At 30.8% G+C, this 25,137-nt stretch overlaps 1 protein-coding gene across 2 annotated transcripts; it reads right to left on the bottom strand.

Moving 5' to 3' along the window:
• LOC143067485 (F-box-like/WD repeat-containing protein TBL1XR1) lies at positions 1 to 24,440 on the bottom strand. Of its 2 annotated transcripts, none has more exons than XM_076240793.1 (15): positions 24,122 to 24,440; positions 23,686 to 23,797; positions 20,326 to 20,471; positions 17,629 to 17,782; positions 13,393 to 13,525; positions 12,569 to 12,707; positions 11,384 to 11,447; positions 8,595 to 8,692; positions 8,080 to 8,140; positions 6,814 to 6,935; positions 6,172 to 6,246; positions 4,810 to 4,937; positions 3,981 to 4,146; positions 3,497 to 3,598; positions 1 to 2,603 (listed from the first exon to the last, which is right to left on the bottom strand). In XM_076240793.1, exons 2-15 carry the CDS (start codon positions 23,741 to 23,743, stop codon positions 2,577 to 2,579), a joined length of 1,473 nt encoding a protein of 490 aa, XP_076096908.1. In that variant the 5' UTR covers positions 23,744 to 23,797; positions 24,122 to 24,440; the 3' UTR covers positions 1 to 2,576. The 2 variants fall into 2 exon arrangements, with proteins under 2 accessions (XP_076096908.1, XP_076096907.1); XM_076240792.1 differs by lacking the exon at positions 8,080 to 8,140 and adding an exon at positions 7,962 to 8,022.
• Positions 24,441 to 25,137: the final 697 nt, after the last annotated feature.

Below are 25,137 nucleotides of genomic sequence, written 5' to 3'. Positions count from 1 at the left end.
TTCTCATTTTATCTGTTTTTCACAGACATTTTAATAAACACCCTAGGGCAAAACAATAATTGCTATGTATTCTACATTATCTTTGTCCATCACAGGTCCCAAGTTTGACTTGGTAGGACAAATCCCAACCCTAGCCCTTATAATACTTCTCATCCCCTCCCAATCCATCCCATACAATCCACTCAACAAACATTCATAAACATTTAGAGACAACAGCCATACCTCCACACAAGACTTGTATATCATTTAAAACAATGAAAATAGCTTAAATGGACTCTTTTAGTAATCAATCATACATATCATGATCTGTGTATTTATGAACAGAAAAGATTATTTCTATCTAAAAAAAAAATTAAAGCAAAAAAAGTCAATTTACTTGTATTTGTTTTCCCCTGATTAAATATTTGTATGCCAAAAAAAAAACCCCAGTATTAAACAAAAAATAACTTAAAAAGTTGAAATTGATTGAAAATAATAGCTGCCATTTTTATTTCAGAAAAAAATCTTTTTACATGACTATGTTAATGTGATATATAACGTTATCCACTGTTTTGTAACTCTGTGTTTGTATTGAAAAATATTAGCCTTTTGAAAGCTGTTTTGATTTAAAAAAAAAAAAAAAAACAACAACAGTAAATACAGTGTACAAATTTACTGCCTTGTGACTATCTTCTAACTGTGGATTCCTATGATAGATGAATTTACCTCACATAATATTCCCTTTAACTAAACAGCAATTTATCATGCAGGTTTATGAAGCGTTTTATAAGTGCTATTGTAATAGTTTCAGAATCAATTAAATTATATCTGTACAATAACATTACCGTACAAGTATTAGTTGCTAGTCATTTTTTTTATGGCATAAAGAAAATTGTAATTTCACAAGTTTTTTTAAAATTGTATTTCCTATTAACAGATTTTAAAATTGTATTTCCTATTAACAAATTTTAAAATTATATGGTATAAAGACCTAAAAAAATAACAATTTTACATTATCATTCAATTAAATCTTCCTAGACATATCTACCCTGAAAAATAGGGTTACTAGCTATAAATCCTAGAATAATGCCAAAAAAATAGTTATTTAACAGTAAGTTATATGTATTACATAATGATGGTATGATTTTACAAGAATAGCTGCCTTTAAGTAATGAAATAAGCCCAACATCTCAACAACAATCTCTCCAATTCAATCTAAGAAGTGCACAATGTTCATTTACTGATATCCTTGACATTTAATAGCTCAATACACAAGTTTAGAACAAAGCCTTGGACTTGAAAAAAATAAAATTGATATAATAAACTTCTTTTTAGTTGTAAATAAAAGGTGTCAAGCATCTCATCATGTGAACTTGTTGCACTTCAAAATCTATTTCTGATGCTAATCCACTTCTTTAAGCAATGTTGAAATTCTGGTGTTTTTTAAAATGTGAAAATAAATATCTATCACCAAAAAATCACTATTGCTGAAAAAAGGACTCAACAATCATTAGGCTTCTAAGCCATACAGTATTCGTTGACAATATTAGTTTCCTAATGTGTACTTAGATAAGTTGGACACAAAATGAGAACCTGAAATGTATGGCACATTATACCTGAGATCAGACACATTCCCTGATTGATGTCAACTTATTATGCCATTCTTCTTTTCCCTTCTTCCCATGTTAAGAAATTTGTGGGATAAAAGTCTTCAAAATCACCAAGTTTAGTGTGGAAAAACTAAGACTTCCCAAAAACATGATTCTCAAAATAATGCAAAATTTTTCTCCATCAAAAATTTAAATTAATTTTTCTGTTTCAGACACATAAATCATAGACATTTTCAGTATAACTTGTTAGAAATGTCTGCTTAATCAAAATAAGTAACTAAAATAGCAAATTGTAAAGCATGCACAAGGAAAAAAATATTTCAATATAAAATTCAATCATTTAGGGAAAAGGAACTTGTAATAACTCTTAACCTGCAAGCCTTTGCAATTCAAAGAAAAATGTTGTGTCTTAGATTTGTCTTTCCAATCAGGTGTTGAAACAATGATGAGCGAGATGTACATTTCTATAAACAACATGTAACACATAACTTGACAACAAATGTGCCCTATAATAACAAAATTTTGTACTACCAGTAACTTCTATAATGGCACAAAAAGTATGATGTTTCAATCACAACAACTCAAAAATCTCTTTTGATATTCTTCTTGCAAAATAAAATTTGATTGAATATAGTGTTTTATGGTCTTTCTCACAAGAGGAGTTTTCCTCCTACTCGATTCAAAATAACTGTACTGACAATATCGACATGACAAAACATCCATTATGCTGACGTTGATCTTCCCCGATCTGATGTAGGAATCTATTGCACGATAACAGTGTGGTCCAATACATCCTCCTCTTCCTCCCATCTTGTTTACCACCAAACAGGTGCTTCTTTCTTGAAGAAAGTTTTTTGTAAGTATCACAGCCTTTGCACTTTTAGTTCTAAAAATATTCACACCTCTGATATAGCACTTTTAAAAACCATTTGATGGCAGTCTTAGTAAGAATTTATAGAGGTAGCTTTCGTACTATCCATTTGTAGGTCACTTTCGTAAGTCTAACACAAACACCTGCAAAATAAAAATATAAAGTAATTTTTTAATGATTTATAAAGCAGTTACAGCTGATTTCATTGAGTGTGTAGACAAAGGTAATATCTTTAGTTAGCTTGCTTGTTAGCTGAACCGTTAAGTCATTTTTAGGTCAGGTATACTTCTCTCCTTTTGAAGTAGCCTAGTTCAACAGACACATAGATTGGTTATCTGTTAAACTAGTCTACTCTTATAGGAGGGTAGTTTATCTAACATAATAATGTCTTCACTGTTCAGCAGCAAGCTAACAAAAGATATTACCTTTGCCTACACAATCAATGCAATCGACTGTAATCTTCTTTATTTCTCCGAGTTCTTACCAAGTCAGTCTGTCCTTACCTTGTGTTCTTTATTTGTGGTTGTTTATTTGTAGTTAGAGTAGTTTGTTAGCAATGTGCTGATTGCACATGTCAGTGATAATATTCTATTCTACCACAATAAGAGGTTAAAGATAATAATCACATATTTGACCAGTATGTTGAAAAGATAGCAGAACTCCAGTATACTTATCAAAACAAATGAAGCCACAATATTGATCCTTTTATACACATAAATCCAAATCACAAACAGCTGCCAAGGAAAATTAACTCTGTCAGTTGTTTAATCTCACAGCTATATTTTATGGTCATAATCAATGTGAAAACTTTTTGTGTAACGTCACCAGTGTCTATGCAGAAAGTGGATGAACCAGGAGCATGTCAAAGAAATTCTTGTCTTTTTTTTCGAAAAAAAAATGTTATTGGAATAATACCAAGACCTTGTTGATAATTATTCTGTATCACCTTCACAAATAATACACAATGGCCTTGAAGTATACATTCTGACAATTTGTTCACACATTTGAATAAAGAAATCCTCCAATATGAACTTACTGAACCATCAGAAGCACTTGCTCCAACCTTATCCCCTCGGTGATTCCAACATACTTCAAATATTCCACCTGTGCCTTTATAACTGTGCACTAAAGATCCACTCTGTAAATACAAATATTACTACAAATATAAATCAATGTAATATTTACTATTTAAATATAAATTATAACAGTTTACATTATAATAAAATAACTTGCAACTTTTAAGGGTTTTTCATGGAGTCCAGCATTCTACTTTACTGCATAATTGCAGAAACTCCATTTTTAAATCAAGTTTTGATCAATTCTGTTCCATATTTTGATGAAATATGTTAATGGTGCAAACATCTTATATATTGATGAAAGATTTTAGCTGAAGAAATCCTTATACAAGGACAAATATATGAAATGTAATTAATGTGTCAGTATGACCTACTTTTAAGAGAGTACATATATCGAGTGCATCTACAGTACACAGATGAATGAATATAAATATGTTAACAAACCTGCACATTCCAAATATGAACACACTTGTCAAATGAACCACTAGCTAAATATTTGCCATCCGGACTAAAAGCTACACTATATACAGGTTCCTGATGTTTTGTTAATGTGTGGATACATGTCCCTCGCTCCACTTCCCACAACCTCACTGTGGAATCAAAAGAAGCACTGAAAAAACAAAATATCAGTAAATTGTGTGGTATAAGTCAACTACTTAAAATACCAATTAAATCCAGGTCAACTCATTTTTCTTGAACAATAAATATGAAAAAGATTTTCTTCTTTGCACTAGATATTTGAAATGTTCTATTTTTTCCGTATGTGTGGAGAAAACATGTCTTTTATAACCTGCAATCTAACCTCATCAATACTATACAAATTTTATCAATGAAGTTACACTTGTCCATAGGTTTTATGAGATATGAACCTAAATGCCCAAAACAATCAAGCCTTGATCCTGACAAGAAGGTTAGTGAACTGTGTTCCCTATTTTAAAGGGTTGTAGTAGTGAAATATGTATACAAATTTTGACAAGTATTCTTTACTGTTTTAAAAGCAACTTCCAATATGTAAGTGACACTGTGGTAGCAGCTTTCCCTGGTAATAAAGACCCAACAGACACTATTTCAATTTACTTCATTTTAATAATGGCAATCCTGGCAAACTGGAATTCAGTGTCAGTCAGATGCAGCATAAATCTGAATATAATGGATGCAAAAAAGGGTCAATACACAAATCATAGGTTTTCATCTTATTGTGTGATAAAATTATTGAAGCATTGAAAAAATTTGTTTGATTTTTATTGTATAGATAGTAATTTCAATAGGTTACCTAGATAATATAAGTGGGACATTAGGATTATTTGTCCCTGGACCTGTGGGACTCCATTTGATTGTGTAGATTTCTTTACTGTGAGCTTGTAAGTCATGAACACAGCTATCCTGCCTCATATTCCATATCTGAAATAATAAAAAAAGTTACAAGTATATGAAGGACTTTTTTCAACAAGCAACCTGTCAACTACACTATTTATATCCCTGGTATGTATTCAACCATAAAATGCACATTCAACACTCAATTTGACATCTATTTTTCTGTTAAATGCTTACATGATATAACTTCACATGACAATGCTTTTCACTAACACATGTAATGTGATTAATCAACTCAGAAGTTAAGGATAAACAAACAGTATAATTTAAGATCACTACAGTTCATATCAATTCACCTAACACTGGTGGATCTATAAATTTTCATAAGTGGGGGGCCCACTGACTGCCTAAAAGGGAGCCCACTCCAGTCACGCTTCAGTGATTTCCTATATAAGCAACCAATTTTTTTCCCAAAAAAGGGGGGCCCAGGCGCTCCACCCTAAATCTGCCTCTGCATAAAATACTTCCAACCTTTATACAGTTTTGATTTTTCAACTGCACACTAAACTCAAATAATGTTAAAAAAAAACTGTCAGACCATAACACTTGAATATTGACAGAAAGTTAATAAATTCTTTGCTACCTGATTCTGCAATTTTTATTGCAATTTGGACACCAACATCCAGTACCAAACCCCTTTGTGTTATGTTAAATCTCAGGCCAAAGACCACAATACACTGCTGCTGTCTAAGAAACTTTCTCTAAGTAAAACAACTAATGACAAAATCATGTAACTGTGAGCTCTGAGTGCTTCACATGCAATGACCTATACAGATATTACAATAGAGTAAAAAGAAAGAAAAAGAACAAGTTTCACTGTATTGTTAAATAACAGTTGAGGTAACTATGTGGAATGGAATAGTTACAACATGTCATATTCAGAAAGATAAAACTTAACAAACATTATTAGGTTTTTGGCTAGACAAGGACTGAGGTACATACATATCTTTATCTCAAATATTATCTGTACACTTCATGACAACTTTGCCACAATGTATTATTTTGAGATTAATTTTAAGAAAGATATCTAACCAGGCTTATACCTTTATGACCACTACAGAATTTTTGTTGAAAACTATTTTTTGTTTTCTTGTCTTGTTTTCTATATTTTTCTTTGAGTTTCTGCACTATTTCTAGCGAAAAAAAACCAAGGAAATTAGGAAGGGGTATGAAAACTTTCTCAATAAACTTTCCTGTCAGCCTGATATTTTGTTGTCACTATAATGCTTGTATTTGTATGCTTGACGAATAAATAACCAACCTTTAATGTCATGTCATCAGAACAGGATGCTAATAACTGCCCTTGAGGATCCCATTTGATAGCATTTACTTCATTCTGTGGACAAAAAATACTACATATTAAATTTTGTTGGCTGGATAATCATATTTAAATTAATTAATACACTGTTCATTGTAACATGGATACAGTTTTCGAAAATATTACATGCTTTTTATATTTCGTCCCCACAGAAAAAAACTTTTTATTTCTTTCTTTGCAAATTCATTTGTGGTAATCTAATATTATAAATATCATATGAGTTATCTCCACTTGTTTGTTGACAACACTTACAGATTGGGATACAAAAAAAAATATATGTCTTACATTTAAGAACACAATCTGAATTCAACTTGTTCAATTCAATGAAGTGCTGCCACCTTATAATGCCAGCACATTTTTTTTTTGAGTAAAATAATGTAATGTTCGGTCTTTGTTTGATGCTAAAATAAAAGTTTTGGTCTAAATATGGACAATTGTCTAAGCTGGATTTATGTCAGATGAACACTTCAAAATTTTCAAGGCAAGGAACAATTTTTTTTCACTTATTGCCAATCAGCAAGCCAAAACTCGCTACAGTTTAAAGGGAAACGTATAAATATTGTAGAGAATAAACAATAAACCTACAGTATGTCCCTGGAATGTTTTCATTGGTCTATCCATCCCTAGCCTGCAGACATGGATACACTGATCTGTTGAACATGATGCAAATGTTTGGTTACTCTGCCAGTCTACGTCCAGCGCAGGAGCTGTTATAAATATAAATATAGTTTTAACAAGATATAAACATCCCTTTAACAATTTGGTCGGTAAAAGTTATTTCCCTTTGTCCATGTAATTAAAAGAAATCTGAATATATATGCCTTGCTGTAGAGAAAAATTGTTCTTTTCTTTTATCAGACAGTGTGTAAAAAATGTATAATTTAAAACATTCATGCACCTAATTGCACTACTAACTATATTTTTTTTGAACTTTTCAAATTATTTTGATATTTCCCAGCCTATAGTTGTTTGCATGGTTTAAATCATTTAATGAATATTTCAATATTATGTAAGACTGTCCATGCACTGGATTTTCATGAGAAGACATTCAGTTTTGATACTTGGCCTTTAGAAATTAAGTCTAACTATCAATACCTGCCTACTTGAAGAACAATTAGGGACATGCTATAATTACCTTTAATTTACATGGGAGTACACAAGATTATTTTACAATACACTGACATGCATTAACCATATCCCTTCTAACAACATCAAGCATTCTCTACAACCACCATCAATCACTCTCTATTTCCATGTCAACACCTGTGTTATTTTTGACATTTTCTTCAATATTATATATTCCATGTCACAAAATATCCACACCAAATAACTAATTATTCTAAGGTATTAGCTAAGAATCCAATTTTGCGTAAAGCATTCCACACTGATTGCTAAAAATTTGATTGATCATTTGCTCTCTTTTATCATTAATTTTGAAACACAGCATTCAATTATATTCTTTATTTGTTAAAAAAAATTTCTCCCAATATAAATGTTTATGTATAATTACTACTTTTTTAAAGATTACACATACAAACTTTTTGTAACAGTTCAGTGACATTTTCTACATTCAGTAATGAAATGCATATTGTACTCTACATTATTATTAACCATGCTATCTATCTACACATTAACAGAGAAATGACAGAAAAACCTATATATTGAAGAAATTGTCATGCAGATAATGACTTCTAAACTATCTTGCTCATCCAAGCTCTTTGTCCAATACATACCAGAGTGAAAAGCAAACTGTTCTTTAGCATGTCCTGTACTAGCATCCCAAATAATAGTCGTCTGAAAATGAGATACAAGAAAAGAAAGAGTAAGAAATCTTATATCTAGGATACCTACCAGAATGAAATGCAAATTGCTGTGTAGCATTCCCTGAACTAGCATCCCATATTATTGTCGTCTGAAAAATCAAAGTGGCCATTTTTAATTGAAATGAATTTCAAAGGCCATAATTTTAGGAATACTTTTTTTGAAACATGCAAAAGTTTAAAAAAGATACTGATGTTTTTGATAAATATAATGAGATGATAGTATGATGTAAACTTTGTCAACCATTTAATTTATTTAAAAATAAAGAAAATATTTGAACTAGAAGTCATGAGAGTAGTAACCAAACAGAAGTAATACAAACAAATTGAACAAATGATTTCTTAATCAAATAAGAACCAAGAGAAATTTTGTACACACACACTGAAAACAACTGTAGCGGAGTCATCTGTATTTTGATTTGTCCAATAATATTATTGCCCTCGATTTCATCACACTTATAAATAACTACAAACTGGTACTTCCTGATTACATTCAGACTATAAAGGTTCAGTATCATTTACCTTACGACCTTTATATATACTCACTTTATCTACACCAGCACTTAAGATATAATTTCCTCTTTTATTCCACTTTAGGGCAAAAATAGGACCTTTATGTTGACCTAATGTATTTACAAGACGACCTGAAAATAAAGAAATTTCTGATGAGCTTGTATACTATAACACAAAACTTAAATCTAGCCATCTGACTTACAATCATACTTGTATGCTCTCAATTCTTACATTAAGCGTAATCAACATCAGGAGCCCGTAAATTTGTAGTCTTTTGTTGCTCTATATTATATTTGTTTTCCCTTTATTGTTTTGTATATAAATCGGGCGGTACAGTGGTCTATAATTGCTAACATCCAATTCATTTGATTTCTCATGGATAGTTGTCTCATAGGCAATCATACCACATCTCATTATTTCAATGATGTTTTATAAAGGTTAAATAACCACAATTGTTGATGCAGCTGATGCCAGATGCAAGCCCACGGCAAGACCAAATTTAATTAATATTCCATTACGAAAAAAAAACAATAATATAGTAAAGCTATAAATAATCAAATGCACTAATTTAACTACAAACAATTTATCTCTTGTTTACTGTGTATCTATTGATAGTGCCAAAATGGATGCATTCCAAAACTGATTACAAGACCTTGACAAACATTTTCACAAGAAGAGTTTGCTACAGAACATAGGGGCAATTCTGTTTACTTATAACACAACACAGAGGAAACTGACCTATTCAAATAAACGATCACAGCAGCATTGTATACCCTTATATATTCTACTCTTTAACTAAAACTAAGACAAACTTTGGAAAACTTGAGGGTTAAATGCAAAGAAAACAGACAAACTCCTTCCCTATGACAAAATTCTGACATGGATCCTCAACATGATTTATAACAACAATAATAACATGTGAAAACTTGTTAACAGGTTAATTTCCATGTTCTTTAAAATGAATTGTTACAACAAAACTTTTATATTCCTTAAAACTTAAGATCAAACATAAATGACATAGAAATGACAACAAAGTTTCCATTTCTCCTTTGCATCAAAACATGATCTGCAAAAATGATAAGTGGGGAGTGTTTCTAATTAGGATGCACACAATATAAACCAGTACTTAGCCATTATTAATAAAGTTAAGTTTTTCATTGAACATAGCTATTTATTAACCCTTAATGAATGTGTACTCTGTACAGGATGAACCTACTTCACAATTGTTTTAACCTTGACAAATATAATCTGTTAAATTGTTTTACCCTTGACAAACATGATCCGTTATGTAATTGTTATCATATTAGTATGTAACTATTTTTATTTAACTGTTGTAACAATTTATAAAACTTATATTTTCGTTTATCACTGAAGTGGGTTTTTTTCAAATCTAAAGTTTTTTTATAGTAGAACTAAACATGAAACTAGAGAGTGCATATAGTAATCAATAAAAAAAGGTCTCTTTTTATCGCGAAATTACATTTTTTTTCTTCTTCAAAGGTTCAAGTACCATAAAGCTGAAATGGTTTAAGTGCCTTTATTTACATGATTAAACCTGTATTAAATGATATAAATTATTTGGAAAGAACAGTTTATGAACATAAGCAAGATTGCAAAGTTCTTAAATTTCTACTAAAGTCATTATTTTTGACTTCTCCAATGTGACTTTATTGTCAAAGCTTAGTAATTAAACAGTAATTATTTATGCATGTCTTTTTTGTTTGCTTCATTTTGGTCTTGTACCAGAATTATATTTGTTTGAAAGCTTTATTTTAAGACTAATGGACCTCTAATTTCAATAAGTAAAATTATATAAATATAATAAAAACAGACAATCCCCTGATCCATTATTCAAAATATTAATTGTTTTCTGTTAATATTCCTGTCATGAAATCCTCCTGGAGGAAAGTTTTATGATAATACAAGCTGATAAAATTAAATTGAAATCATTCATACATAAAAAGTCAACACTATTACAAAGGTAAACTACACCACAGGTAAAAGTATGATTCATTGTCCCACTTAGTACGACATTTAACAGAATTATAATAATGACCCAGATACAACCCGGATCTACAATTGAAAAATTTCCAAATACATTTTTCATGTGGGTTGTATTTTATTTCACAGACTAAAAATCTATCAAAACCAATAACGGATGTTTACCAAAGATGATTTATAGGTCTGCTCATGCTAGATCTATTTATTGGATCTTATAATAAGCTTCTTTATATATTGGTCCAATACTCCAGTTTAAAATAAATACAAGCCAACAGCATGACTAACTCATGCATTTTACATTTACTTTACAGAAAATCACTAAAATCAAAATCCCTCTAGGTTATTCAAAATAAACTCAAGCTTTTAGACTCTTTTTTTTAAAGAAGTATGACAGAAAGAAATAAGCAGGGGCCTCAGTAGCCTAGACTTCAAAACATTGGACTAGTACTCTTAAGTATGACAGAAAGAAATAAGCAGGGGCCTCAGTAGCCTAGACTTCAAAACATTGTACTAGTACTCTTAATTTTAGCTTCAAATGTCCGTTGCTTGTGTTGGTCTATCACAATGTGGCAGGTTAGGCCCCATAGATAAACAATGTCTTTTAATCTCAATATTTATGCTAGAGTAAAGATTTAAACTACCTGTGTGCTGCAGAAATAAACCAGATGAAAAAGCATATGGAATATTTATTCTAGATTATCTTGTTCTCTGGTTTTGATAAGTAAAATAACACCTCTAAATACTTGCTAAAAATATCAGTCAAGCAATACCTATCACAATTACACAGAACATGAAAAGGCATAAAAATAATTTATACAAACCATCTGTACTCCATATTCTAGCATAACCATCATATGAACCAGTCGCTAACAATGTTCCTTCACACTGAAAAAGATTGTCAGCTTTAGAAGTAATCAAATAAAAAAGACACAAAACCAGAATGTTTTCTCTAGTGAAGAAAATGAAAAGTATGAGCAGACAATAAACATACAAGACATTGTTTATAACAGATTGTATTGATTATTAATGTAATTAAACAAGACCTATCACTTGACAAGGACATTTCTTTCAAAAACTCACAGTGTAACGGTCACTGTGACCATTATTTTCTTCATATAAAATGATTACAAACTAAAAAAAATAATGGTTAATAGCACACAGCTAATTTATACAAAATATGTACAGAGACCTTTTATGATCTCAAAAAATATATACAGCTTTATTGGCAAATAAAAAATAAAACCTGTGTTATAAACTGTTCTACCACAAATGAACATTGATAGCTGATGGCAATGTTCATACATGGCTAACAACAGTGACCTTGACACTATTAACAACAGTCACATTATTATTCAGTACAAATGTATCGAGCCAAACTAATTTGTGGTATATATCCACTTATATGTTAGTTCACATTTCCTTGGTCAGATTTTTGAATGACTCATACTGTGGTATATTTTTAAATTATCAACCTAATCCACTCATGGTAACAAATTGTATTTCATTTCTCCCCAAAAGTGGCAGGTTTGACAAATAACCATACAAAATACAACATTTTAATGAACAGTGCTTCTGTGATTTTTCTTTAGTAAACAGAGATGTCAGTAAATTGAAACAGTTAATTATTTTGTACCACTTATATTGAGAAACAACTTGAGAGAAAGGCTGACAAGGTCAAGTTCAGTCTGCATCTGTTCAAACATGTTTAATGGTTTATGAGTGAAGACATCAATAAAGTGATATTTTTTACATCTGTGTATATAGAATAGATTGAGTCATTGATGTGACCTTAGACAGATAACAAAACCAATATATTCATTACATACAAGTATTATCACAGTGTCAATGCAAACTATCAAAAATACATTTATTTTTTTTCAGATATGAATTTTAAGTGCATGATCCTTGTGTTTTGAATTAACTATCAAGGTACAAAAAAACATCAAATAATGACCAAACTTGAACTATTCTACTTGGAAAATATATTAAAGAGTGTAATTTCTTACATTCCAATCGAGTGATGTTACATCTTTATTACTAGGGACTTCTGTTCCTCCTCTTTGTATGCAATGTCTCAGAACCAGCTGATTAGCACTATTACTGTTATCGTTCATGTTCCAGATTCTAGCTGTCGAGTCTCCTGACCTAACAAAATATTACATACAGGGTCTTACTAATGATACATGTATATTAGAGAGTTGTAGAAAGGAAATGTCAGGTTAATAACATATGGAGCTTCAATTGCTCAACAATTACATATCAGTGTTATCAACACAACATCAAGAAGGCAGCATGTTTACAGTACATTCATTACTTGGAGATTTCTCTGATGCAACTGAGTTTTCATTATCATAGAGTAAAGTTCCTATTCTGTATAGAGTTTTACTGAATGTAGTGCTTTGTTATTTCATTGATCAAATTTAATTGAAAAGGTTGGGTACTTGATGAAATAATGTAATCCCACCAGATGATTAAAGCTTCTTAACTTGTTGGTACCTGTCTATTGTAATATTTTGATGTTTTTATCATTTAAGAAATTTGCTGTTGATTGAAGATCATTGATAGTGTATCTGCTGAAAATGTTTCGAGCTTTCTAAACAATGCACACAAAAAATCAGATTTATTTGAAATATTTTAAAAATTGGTGCAATCTATATTCATTTTTTGGCAAAAGAATAGGTAATTTAAAGCAAGTGATGCCGATATTTCATTGTCCAAAACAAAACTTTTCTTTTTTCATGAAGATAGTGTAGTTAACTTGTGCAAGCTTATCAGCTAGGAGTTAACTTCTTGGCACACCCATAAGATCAAAATAGATTGCTGTAATTACCCAGAAGCCAACAGGTCATTAGTAGGGTTCCAAGCACAGATAAAAACTTCAGACTCGTGTCCTCTTAATATGGTGGCTTTACTGCTTGGAATTTCTACTCCTCCATCTACTTCCATGTTTGTTGTGTGATTAGCTGCAATAAAAAGTAAAGGTTCAGACTCAGCAAGTGAAAATTCAAACTTGAACATTAAAAATAAATAATTGTTTTCCTGGTAAGTATGGGGTTGAAGATTTCAAGATATAGGACAAATTGCATTGCTTTGGTGTAGCCAGTTGACATAAAACATTTGTCAGAAACATATCAGGGTCCAGAAAACAAATACCGTTAAATACATCAAACAGGAACAAAAAGTGACACCACAGCCACATGAAATATGCCACACCAACAAAAACTGCTTACAACTAGTCTCAATATCAAATATTGTTGACCTAGCTAGGCTATCATGAAAAATTACACTAGACTGGGAAATCAAGGTCAAATATCAATGTCTGACAAGGTCAAAACATAATTAATCTTCATACTATTTTTTTGTTTACCAGGCAAAAATGGTGATGAGATATATAAGGGTATATGCAACTGATAAAAATTGTGATGTCCAAGCCTTTAATCTAGTTGTTGCAGACAAGACAAATAGATATACAGGACACATATAGCTATATGAAAAGGAAGTGATCAAAATCAAAATACATAACAAAAATCAGTTCAGTATATACAAGAACAACAAAACCAAGCCCAGTCAAGTACAATAAACATATTAAGTTCAATGACCATGTAATCTGTAGGTCAAACTGGACCAGAGCAGTAGATCAATACACAACTTAACACAAAACCACTAATACCTCAAAGCATTCTGAAATTGACTACTGACACACTTCCAAGACATGATAGACACCCAAAACATGTTATGGTTTATAATTTAAGGTGGGGCTCAATAATGGCAACATAATCACTGACACGAAGTTCTATAAGCAAGTTGACTTGTAAAAAAAAATTACTTGCATTATTTCAATTACTTTTTATTATCAAAGATAACAATTTAAAGACATGTTTTGAAACTGAGTTTTTTTACAAATAAAAAATTACTTATATTAAGTATTTATTTAAAAGTAATTCTAGATAAAGTTCTAATTCAACAAAATCTAAACATTTCAGGATCAAGAATATTCTAAAACACACTAAGTACAGTTGAAAATTTTACTGAAAATCAGTAACACATGTATGATTTCACCAGTTGTATTTTGAGGGAATAAGATCATAAACCTTCCTATAATTTGCAAGCTATATTTAAGACCCATGCAAGATGTTTCTTTTGTTGTATTGATTCAAAATATACCTTCAAATACATGCTTTGAAGAAAGTCAGCCAAGTAGAAATAAATTAGCCCAAAGGCACTGACTTTAAATAGTACTGAATTATGCATTCAGTTAACATTATATCAGGTAGAGAATTTTCAACAAAGAAAGTTATTGCTCCAACAACTTCAAAAGAAATAAATTAACCAAATTAAGAAACAGACTATAAGTTGGCTTGTCAATAATTAATCTTAAGTGGTATTTTGAAATTGACTATACATCGATTTTTCCACATTGCACAGTTATGTGAAAAAGACTATACATCTTTTGTACAGCTTGGCAGTTCAGTAACCTAACAAACCCACAAAATCAATATAAATGGAATCTTCTAACCTAATATATGTTTCCCTATGAAACTTCTTGGACTAGTCTTGTTTACTTGCTATGTACTTATTATCTATACAAAAAGCAAAGGTCAAATGACTGGAGAATTTCATCTTGGCATGTTGCCAACTAATATTTAATTGGTTAGGAAAGCAATCAAGCAAATAAAATGGTAGTATAACAGGTGATGGTTCCATTTTAATATCTCCAATAAGTAATTTTCCTGATTCTAATTAAGCTCTTTGATCTACAGATGTATTGCAAGAATATTGATTATGCTGAAACATATTACTTTTTTCTGGTTCAAATAATAAGATCCTTAATGTATTGTCCTTGATTAAAAAAAAGAAAGAAAATAAAATGATATTGTTGCTTGATGGGGAAATTTACAATGAAAGTGTTATCTGCAACCTGTTAATCTTAATCCCAAAAATGTATATCAAATATCTTCATGTACCTACATATATTTTTAATAGGACCAAATTAAATGAACACTAATATTAAAATTTCTCCATGAGAAAATGTAGAAAGTATAATATTCAAATCAATTCCTAATTCAGGATTTCATAGAATCATTAATATCAGAATAATCTCCAAATGCATCTTATTATAGTTTTGTTCTAAATCTATACAAATGTTTTTGTATCTAGCTAGGATCAGGTAAAACTCTTCCTTTTATAAGAAACGCTCAATCTAGTTCAATACACTAAAAAAAATGTTAATTTAGGAATTTTGAAGAAAAAATAATTTCATATATGAAGTATTTATCAAGTACTTTTTCACCTTTGAAAATTCATATAGACTATCTTGCATAACAAAAAAATATATACAGTATGACCTATTTCCTTGTCTCATTTTACAATCTTACATAAATGAATGTAGATTATTTTGTATGTCAAATCTCCACCTACAGATTTTTCTCCTTGATAAACATGTCTGACAACCAGTATTAGGCATTATAGATTTTTAACTGTTTCCCTCATCCTGTTTGGATTTTCCCAACAATAGACTAATCCATTATAGTTGGCCTGGACAGCTGCCAGAGATATAAATCATACTGGTAATAACATCTGGATATAGCTCAGTGACCTTCACCTACACTTAACATATGTCTCCAGGGGGCTATCATAATGTATTGGATATTCTATTCAATAAATCAACATAATACAAGCAATGGCAAGGACCAATGAACCTAAAATGAACTGAACTTTGACCATACTACAGGTAAACTTGACTCAACATGACCAAAAGCAGTATCATGAATAATTGTATATATAAACATAAGGTTTTATTTCATATTTTCAAACCCTCCCATTCAAATTTTAATGAATTTCCTGTAAAATAGGTCATGTTAGGGGGATGGTTTTGTGCCGGCAAACTAGTTTTTGCTTGTGTCATGATTAGTTGTTGTGAATCATATCATTGTTATATATATATATATATATACACAAATCAGGCAGTTAGTTTTCTTGCTTGAATTGCTTTGTAAACATATGTCATTTCAGGCTTTTTATAGCTGACTATGCGGAATGGGTTTTGCTCATTGTTGAATGCCACACAGTGACCTATAATTGTTAACTTCTATGTCATTTGGTCTCTGGTGAAGAATTGTCTCAATAACTATCACACCAGTAACTCAGTAACCACATTATCTTATTTTTAAATAAGTGATTTTTTTCAATTTTGGTAAGATCTACATGTAGTAGGATACATGTACATTTTTTCAAATATGAGGTCATGTAGAGAAAAGTGTTGGTCATGTAGAAATATTCCAGCAATATATTATTAGGCTATATTCTTCCTTGACATACATTTTTTATCAAGCATCTATTATTCCTCCTTCCCAATAACAGACTGTATCATTGACTAATTATAAGACAACATTACTGTATAACCTAGGTGTGGTTGGTCAAGGTGCTAACTATATGTAGTTTTGTGCAGCAGTTTCACTGTCCTAATCTAATTGAAAGACTTACAATGAAAATACTGTAATTCTCACATTATATAATAAATGATCATTGTAAGTACTTCCACCAAGTGACGTCAGTTATCTGATAATCAATATATTGGTAGATTGCTTTTACAACTACTCATTAAGAACAAAACATGACAGTAACAAGTTTGCTGATGACAAGAGCAGCAGGTACACAATTTGTAACATTTATATTTACGTATTTTAAGAATTGCCATCAACATAAAATGTAAAAGACCAAAATGTATAAAATTGCATGGATATGGTAAAGATTGGACAGGAACTGTCAAGATGTTTTATTTTTTTGTTATAAAAACTAACACAAGTATATTATATTTTTTTTTCAATTGAAATATGATATTACGAAATACAGTGGGTGGATGGGAGTCATGTTTGGATTATTGATAAAAATATCTATCTTACTAAATAGTTTTCAAAATATCACAGTCTTGTAGGAATCAGTCTGAATAAATTTTTCTATTATATACTGTTATGACAGTTTCAATTATCAATATAATTTTATCCATTTCTGACAATCATAGCATGTATACAGGACTAAAGAAAGACAAAATGAACAAAGTGCTTACTACAACTCTGTGATGTTTCTCCTTCCCCATTTGTGTTGCTTGGCTCTGACTTTACATTCTGTGTCTTTACGGCTGCTTGCTTTCTGGACTCCACAACATCAGGCATAACAGCATCAATAAGGGACAATGTCTCAATACAACGCTCAGATCCATCCTACAAAACAAATAATAATGGAAATTATCACAAGGGCTCTTTTCACACAAAACATCTTATGATAAAAATTGATGGAAAGTGATACTGAAATGTTCATGAATCTTCTTTCTCATAAGATTTTTTGAGAAATGAGTTCGCAGATATCTATTTACCCATGGCCAGTACTAAATGGATAAAGACACAAAATGATTTACAAGCTGCAATATTTCAATTCATCCATGCCCACTGGTCAAGGAATTGAGTCATAGTCAAAACTATATTTCTTATAGTGATGTATCTAACATTCTAACTAATGTCAAGTAAAAAATCTAGATAATGTAAAAGTTATCGAAAGCAGGTCAGATGAACAGTAATGAGGAGAAGATTAAAATCTGACACGTTTCTAAATACATGTAAGTCAGAACAAGCAAATTATATGGTCATTCTACTTTTTAACATGACAATCTTACAAGTTAATGTGAACTAAGATAAACTATTTTTTTTTACATACCTAATATTCATTCACACTGTGGTATTTTAATCTGGGACTTTCTGGGTTCAACCCAAAATTGCCTAATCCAGGTTAAATCTAAGTAACGTGAATGTATTAACCTATGGCAAACCAGGAAAAAAGTTAAAAATACCCCTAATTTTAGATGTACTGTAATATACATGTATATGGGATGGACCTCAGTTAGTGAAAGGTTATTGCTATATTAACACATGATGCTTCGGTAGCTGGAATACAGAGATACCAGATCACTGACGTACATATGGCAACAGAATCAGTTGTAAGCACAAAATGTAGTCATACATGGAACTACTAGGATAAAAGAATCTTACTTTCTATAAAGGCAGAGAGCAAAATACATGTACCTGTCTGAGGAAGAGCCAAACTTTCCCTCACAGATGTATAATACATTGTATTTGTAAAGATGTAAAGGAAGATTGATAGTGCAGATTTGTTTCATGAAATTCATTGTCAAAAGAAAACCTCCATATTTTGCTGCTCTTTTAATTTGACATCAACAACATCATAGAGTATGCATAAATATTATCGTTCCTTTATATTTATACAGGGGTAAATATTCAATTATTTCAATAAAATTTGTTTCTTGAAATTTTAAACCCTGTAAACAGAAACCAACATGAAAAAAACACATGAGAGTGATGAGACCTATTAATCATGTTCATGCTGACAGATTTCTATAAAGTACCTTCCAAGAACAGTTAGACAAACTATCTAAAATTAATAACTTATTGTGATACATGTATATCAAACCATGGTGAATATGTTTACCATAGCTAATATGATTTACATGACCTTTGCCCTGAAGCATCATATAACATTAAAGAAAATAAGATAGCTTCAAATTTGCTGACATGACACTGTTGTGACCTGGATGTGTCCTCTATAGATGTAAAGTATGGTAAATGGTCTCAGGAATACCTTAATCCTTTATACACTGTATACAATATATTATACGAATCAGAATTTTGTGGTAAATCAGTGGAACAAATTTGAAGGAACATGTTTTTTTTTATAAAATAAATTTGTTCGATTGATACAGTAGATTTTGAAATGAAAATTTAGTATTCGTCTGTTAATTCATTAGGATATTAATCTCAAGAAAAATAAATTGTGAACTATTAACAAACTGTAGAAGAATCTGAATGATTTAGCAAATCAATGATAGACTGACAATCAAAGCAATAAACTGTTATCATACAGATATGTCTCACTTTTTGGTAATTTTGATAATGCAAATATTAAAATTAAAATAGCAACACTTTAACATGTAAGTTTTGCAAATATTTAAAGTCAATGAACCATAACTAACAATACAGATACATGGCTAAATAATCTCCATGGAAATGAGATGTTTTAATGCTAATACAACTGCATACCAAATACCATTGACTTATCATAAGTGGTTCCCTTTAAACATACCTAAACACAAACTCATAAATGTAAACTAAGCAAAATTTTGAAGTCAATAAACCATAAATGAGGGGGCAGGGTCAAATAATCTCCATGGTAATGAGATGTGCCAATGCTAATACAACTGCATACCAATTATCATTGACCTACCACTAGTGGTTCACCATAAACAAGACATAATCACAAACTAATACATTATTGATGCGGCACTTGTCGCTGCTGACACTGGAAACAGCATACCTAAGTCTCGCTTTTTTAATCTGTCAAGCGAGACAAAAATCATAAACTGTCTTGGCAAAACTAAGGGGCTAGATTTAAATGTACACATTGTAAATTGAAGTCAGCTGATTATCATTGAATGTTTAAATACATTGTATCTGTATTTTTCGGCTGTTATCTGCTCTATTGTCAACTGTCAAGTTGTTGTTTCTTTAACAATTCTTTCTCAATTTTATTGTTTATTCCACAAAAAAAAATTGTAAAACTGATACACCATGAATAAGCACAGTAATAAACCAAATGAATATATAATACACAAGTTTATGATAGTGTTTTATATCCTTAATTTCTATGCTCTAATTATAATTTAGGTATTATAACCATTTAAATCTACAGTCTTTACCTCTGCAATGCTTATCTCAGCCTCTGTATACTGTAGGCCCTTTTGAATGATGTTCAGCAATGCTGCTGGTGGCACCAGTGCTCCATTGATATTAGACTGACTGATATGGCTTTCAATTCCAAAAGTATAGGCTGAGTGCACAAAACCTTACAAATAAAATTAATAATTAGGTTTAAAGAAGTTACAATCAACAAGTTCTTATATTCTATATTTAAATATACATGTAAATGCACTTGATGAGATGATAAAGGAGAAGTTAAAATTTGAGGCCAGATTCTTTGATGTGTTGAATCTAACCTGCTAACTGACCGTGTATTTAGATTTTGGGCCTCTTTATCAAATTGGTCCACATTGGGTTCCAAAGTACATGTAAGGCACTGTGGAGCATTATATTTTTTTTCAGATCGCTTGACAGTCACACTTGTCAAAGATGATATGTAAAAAGTCAAACTTTGTGACAGCCTGTTTTACCTTTAAATAACATGATTGTACTATACATTTAATGAATTGCGACTGTATCTACTAATCAGCTTTCATTTGCTTTCATCACATGCATGCTAGGGTGGTCTTAAACTTGTAGTGAGGTTAGAGTTTTTTTTTGCTCCATGTTTAAGGCCTCACTGTGACTTTGAGATGAACCAGTACAACACCTATATATAAGTGTTGTCCCTTTGCTTTTATTGTGTATTTTTGCTCTGCATATACAAGTTCGTTCTTATGTTGTACTGTTATACCACTGTCCCAGGTTAGGGGGAGGGTTGGGATCCCGCTAACATGTTTAACCCTGCCACATTATTTATGTATGTGCCTGTCCCAAGGCAGGAGCCTGTAATTCAGTGGTTGTCGTTTGTTTATGTGTTACATATTTGTTTTTCGTTCATTTTTTTATATAAATAAGGCCGTTGGTTTTCTCGTTTGAATTGTTTTACATTGTCTTATAGGGGCCTTTTATAGCTGACTATGCGGTATGTCCTTTTTGTTTTTGCTCATTGTGGAATGCCGTACAGTGATCTATAGTTGTTAATGTCCGTGTCATTTTGGTCTTTTGTGGATAGTTGTCTCATTGGCAATCATACCACATGTCCTTTTCTTTTATTAGGTTCAAATCAGATGTTATGAAATGTAATGAATATCTGGATTTATAATATGGGAATTAAATACAGTGTGCTTTATACTGGTTCTGCAATGTGTAATTGTTATTCTAAATTTAAATCTTTATTATTATTAATATACAAGTGAAATAGATTGTATGCCAAAAAAGTAATAAAATATTCTCATGCATTTATTGTACCATTCTGGACTAGAATATGCATTTGCATTCACACCTACATATACTTTAGACTATTAGCTACATTTACATGAACATTGTAAAACTCAGACATTTTTGTATATGATGTGATTAAAATCATGTGTCAATCCTACATTTCAATTTACCCAAGATGGATTGACTTCAAATTCACAAATCACTCACTTCCTCTGAAATATGTGTGAACCAGTATTGTTGTCAAAACATAGTTCCAATCAGATGTTGTTGAGTTGTGTGACAGGGTACGTTTAACACTGAGCTTATTCGGATCATATTTAAGTTTCAGATAATCTTCATAATTTTAAAATGTTTCATTTACTTTTTTCAAGTAAAAGTACCTATGTAAATGTTGGTTGTTATTGGTGAGGACTTGTTTTCAGCTAAATTCTGTTTATTTCATTTCCTCATGTATGTACTTAAAAATTTCATGACTACAATTTTGTACATGTAGTGTACTTGACACATTTTATAGACATAAATAAAGAGTTTAGGAAATTTTCTTTTACAGTATATCATATGTTAAATTATTTTACCTATCCCAGGGTTCTCACTAGGAATTTTTCATGGTGAGTGCTGGGACTCATCACTTTTTGAAATGGTGAGTCCCAGTAGATTTTGATGAGTCCAGGATGCATGTATTTTTTTTGTCTCAATATGATTAAATATGAAGAAATAAAACTAAAAATATGTTTGAGTTTGCATAACCATTTGAAATCTGTCTCCAAGATAGACTGCCATTTTCTCTCTTTCTTAGGCTTAGTTGGTGAAGTGACTGAAGTTGTTGTTTCTGAAGATCTTTCTATGTCTATCAATTCTTGGTGTAGTGGGTCAGTGACTCTTGGTCTTTTACTTGGTACTGATGATTCAATGTCATCAGGTTTTCTTTTAAAGGAGGACTTTAACTTTGACCGACTTATTGTGATACTGATATTATTTTGTTAATATCGAGCCAGTTTTTATAAGAAATTTGAATTGTATGAACGTTCATGTTTGAATCATGAAAATTATCATAATAATTAATAAAAGCAAGCGAATATTAAGTGAACACTGTTCAACATAATGATCTTGGCTAAATAGTACTATTATCTTTTAATCATGTTCTAATCAGATTTTCAAAATTTTTTTTACCTGTTTCCGATGTTCAACATGCACAATACGAGAAAATTGTTAAATCAATCAAAGACAAGTAAAATTATTCTCATTCATATTTTTTGTAATCTACGCTGTGTTATGATATATTTTATATGTAAAGCATCATTTATGAAATATTATATCATTTTGTTTCCAGTTCACAGAAATATTTTACTTTCTATGTTTCAATCGATAAGGACCTGATGTTCAACACGTGGAAATATTCAAGCTTATCAAATACTCGTAAAATTACAAAATCGGTAACTATAACATATTTATTGATACTTTTTAATAGAATTATAATATTTTAGTATGAGATACATTTAATTTTAGAAAAATATGTATCAGTCAACAAAAATATTGATCTGCGCATATCATAAAAATGTCAACTTCCGGTATAGTTTCCTGTCAAAACAATGTCGGAATCAAGAATTTTCTATGCAAAACGATATGTTTGAGACTCAGCGGATACAATGAGGACGCGTCCCAGGGACTCACGGGTTTCAATAATGATGCGTCCAGCTCGATTTCCATGCGTCCAGGACGTTTATACGCGTCTTAACAAGAACCCTGATATCCAACATGTACATGTATGCTTCTTTATGGAGATAGGAACCAAGTATATATTTATTGGCCTAACTTGAAGCATGCTTCAACATGTACTGACATTTTAGGTTACAGTATATATAAATATATTTAAAGGTAGATACAAATGTAGCCAGGGTATTGGTGTAACTGGAAAAGTGATTTGATGGAAAAGTGATTTAATAAAGTTATTCATTACCTCATTTTCTTTCACTTCAAGTACATGTATGATATCATCCAATGTCATATACATGTTCATGTATGTATTAAATGTACCTAGAACCTACTCACTGTGTAAACTATATATATATGTATCAATAGAGAAAAAAAATAATTACCAGATTCTTGCAAATATCTGTACACCAAAAAATTCACTTCGTCACTGCTAAAGCTCATGACTTGTTACTTTTTACTGTCTTTAAATAAGAGTCATTTACTGCAGACCTTTACCTGAAGCAAAAGGTAATACAACTATAAAACAGACTATAGAAAATGAAAAATATGGAACAGACTATAAATAGCTTGGCCTATCATCACAAAACTAATTATAGGAATAGACTATAATCGCCTTAAATACAGAAATGAAAACTGAATGTTCGTCTTTAAGAAACGTTCATGTCATTGCTCTAAACTCAATAGTTTGTATTCTTAATTACTGAAACGAAAGCTTTCTATTTGCCACTATTAATTGAGACGACATGCATCAATTTAAACGACATAATAGTATCATTTTAGCAACAATTAGTACATCTGATACATATTAAAACAACTTACCAGCAAATTTTAAAACAACGAATCCGACTGTCAAATGAAAATATGCACAAACAAGCGCAAAGTCAATAAATATGTTTTGTGAAACAGACTGTATTTGAAACGATTGCAAATAAAATATTATAATGAACAGTATTCCTTAAATTAATAACCAAAACTTAATGTTATTCGAGTTCTGTCAATGAAGATGAATGTAATAATAATATAGACAATAAACCACACTTCAAATTACTCCTGAAACAAGAAAATTGTCTCCGGTGTATTCCATTGAATTTCCTCGATCATCGAAGTATGCCGACGAATGCGGAACAATCAGAGTACTACTTTTCTATGAATAGTGCGAGATCAACATAAAAAGAAATCTCATATGTTCCATTTAATATGGCTTATGTCTCATTATTCAAATATTTTATATTTCAAATAATTTCTGTGTAATTTGATTAACTACCGTTTATTACGTAGAATCAAATAAAATAGGTTAGATTTCTTCTGCGGAAGCTTCTAATATTTTGCATACTACTAGGCGCTTTACCGCTGTATATATGAATGACGTAAGCCTGGGCATGACCCATTCGAACGGGGTTGACAAGATAAAATATTAGCCCTTGATGATATCCTTGAAAATGTTTCGAAGAGGCGTCAAAATCACAAACTTATCATACAGTTTTGTTTATAATTTCAAGTTAGATTGTTGATATTTAACAATAATCTAAAGGCTACAACCGAACTTATAGTATATTTTCACCTATAAATTAAATGCAACATTCTAAAGGCTAAGTTGGGAAATGTAAAAGTTCTATTGTGGGAATTAATGCAATAGAGTATAATTTGTTTACTAACTAAAGTTGTAAATTAACACAAAGTATTTATATAGTTCTTGGTGATAGATCATTAAATTTAAGGATATTTTAAAGTGACGAAAAGAATAAGTTTCCCCTACTGACACCTTTGACCCATTTAAGTTACAAACGTGACTCTTTGACCTAAAATAAGACAAACAAATACTGTGCACTGAAAAG

The sequence above is a fragment of the Mytilus galloprovincialis genome, chromosome 3 (assembly GCF_965363235.1).
Source record: "Mytilus galloprovincialis chromosome 3, xbMytGall1.hap1.1, whole genome shotgun sequence".
Classification (NCBI taxonomy): Eukaryota; Metazoa; Mollusca; class Bivalvia; order Mytilida; family Mytilidae; genus Mytilus; species Mytilus galloprovincialis.
The sequence above is the reverse complement of the archived record's forward strand: the minus strand, read 5'-3'. Positions and strand labels throughout refer to the sequence as shown.

Bases quoted from the DNA above. Each gene is read 5' to 3' on its own strand.
- LOC143067485 (XM_076240793.1), bottom strand. From the start codon at position 23,743: ATGAGCTTTAGCAGTGACGAAGTGAATTTTTTGGTGTACAGATATTTG. The intron at 17,783-20,325 runs GTAAAGACTGTA...TTTGTTTTGTAG, and splicing joins CTGAGATAAGCATTGCAGAG to GATGGATCTGAGCGTTGTAT. The intron at 12,708-13,392 runs GTAATTACAGCA...ATATTTTGTTAG, and splicing joins AATGACCTGTTGGCTTCTGG to GTCAGGAGACTCGACAGCTA.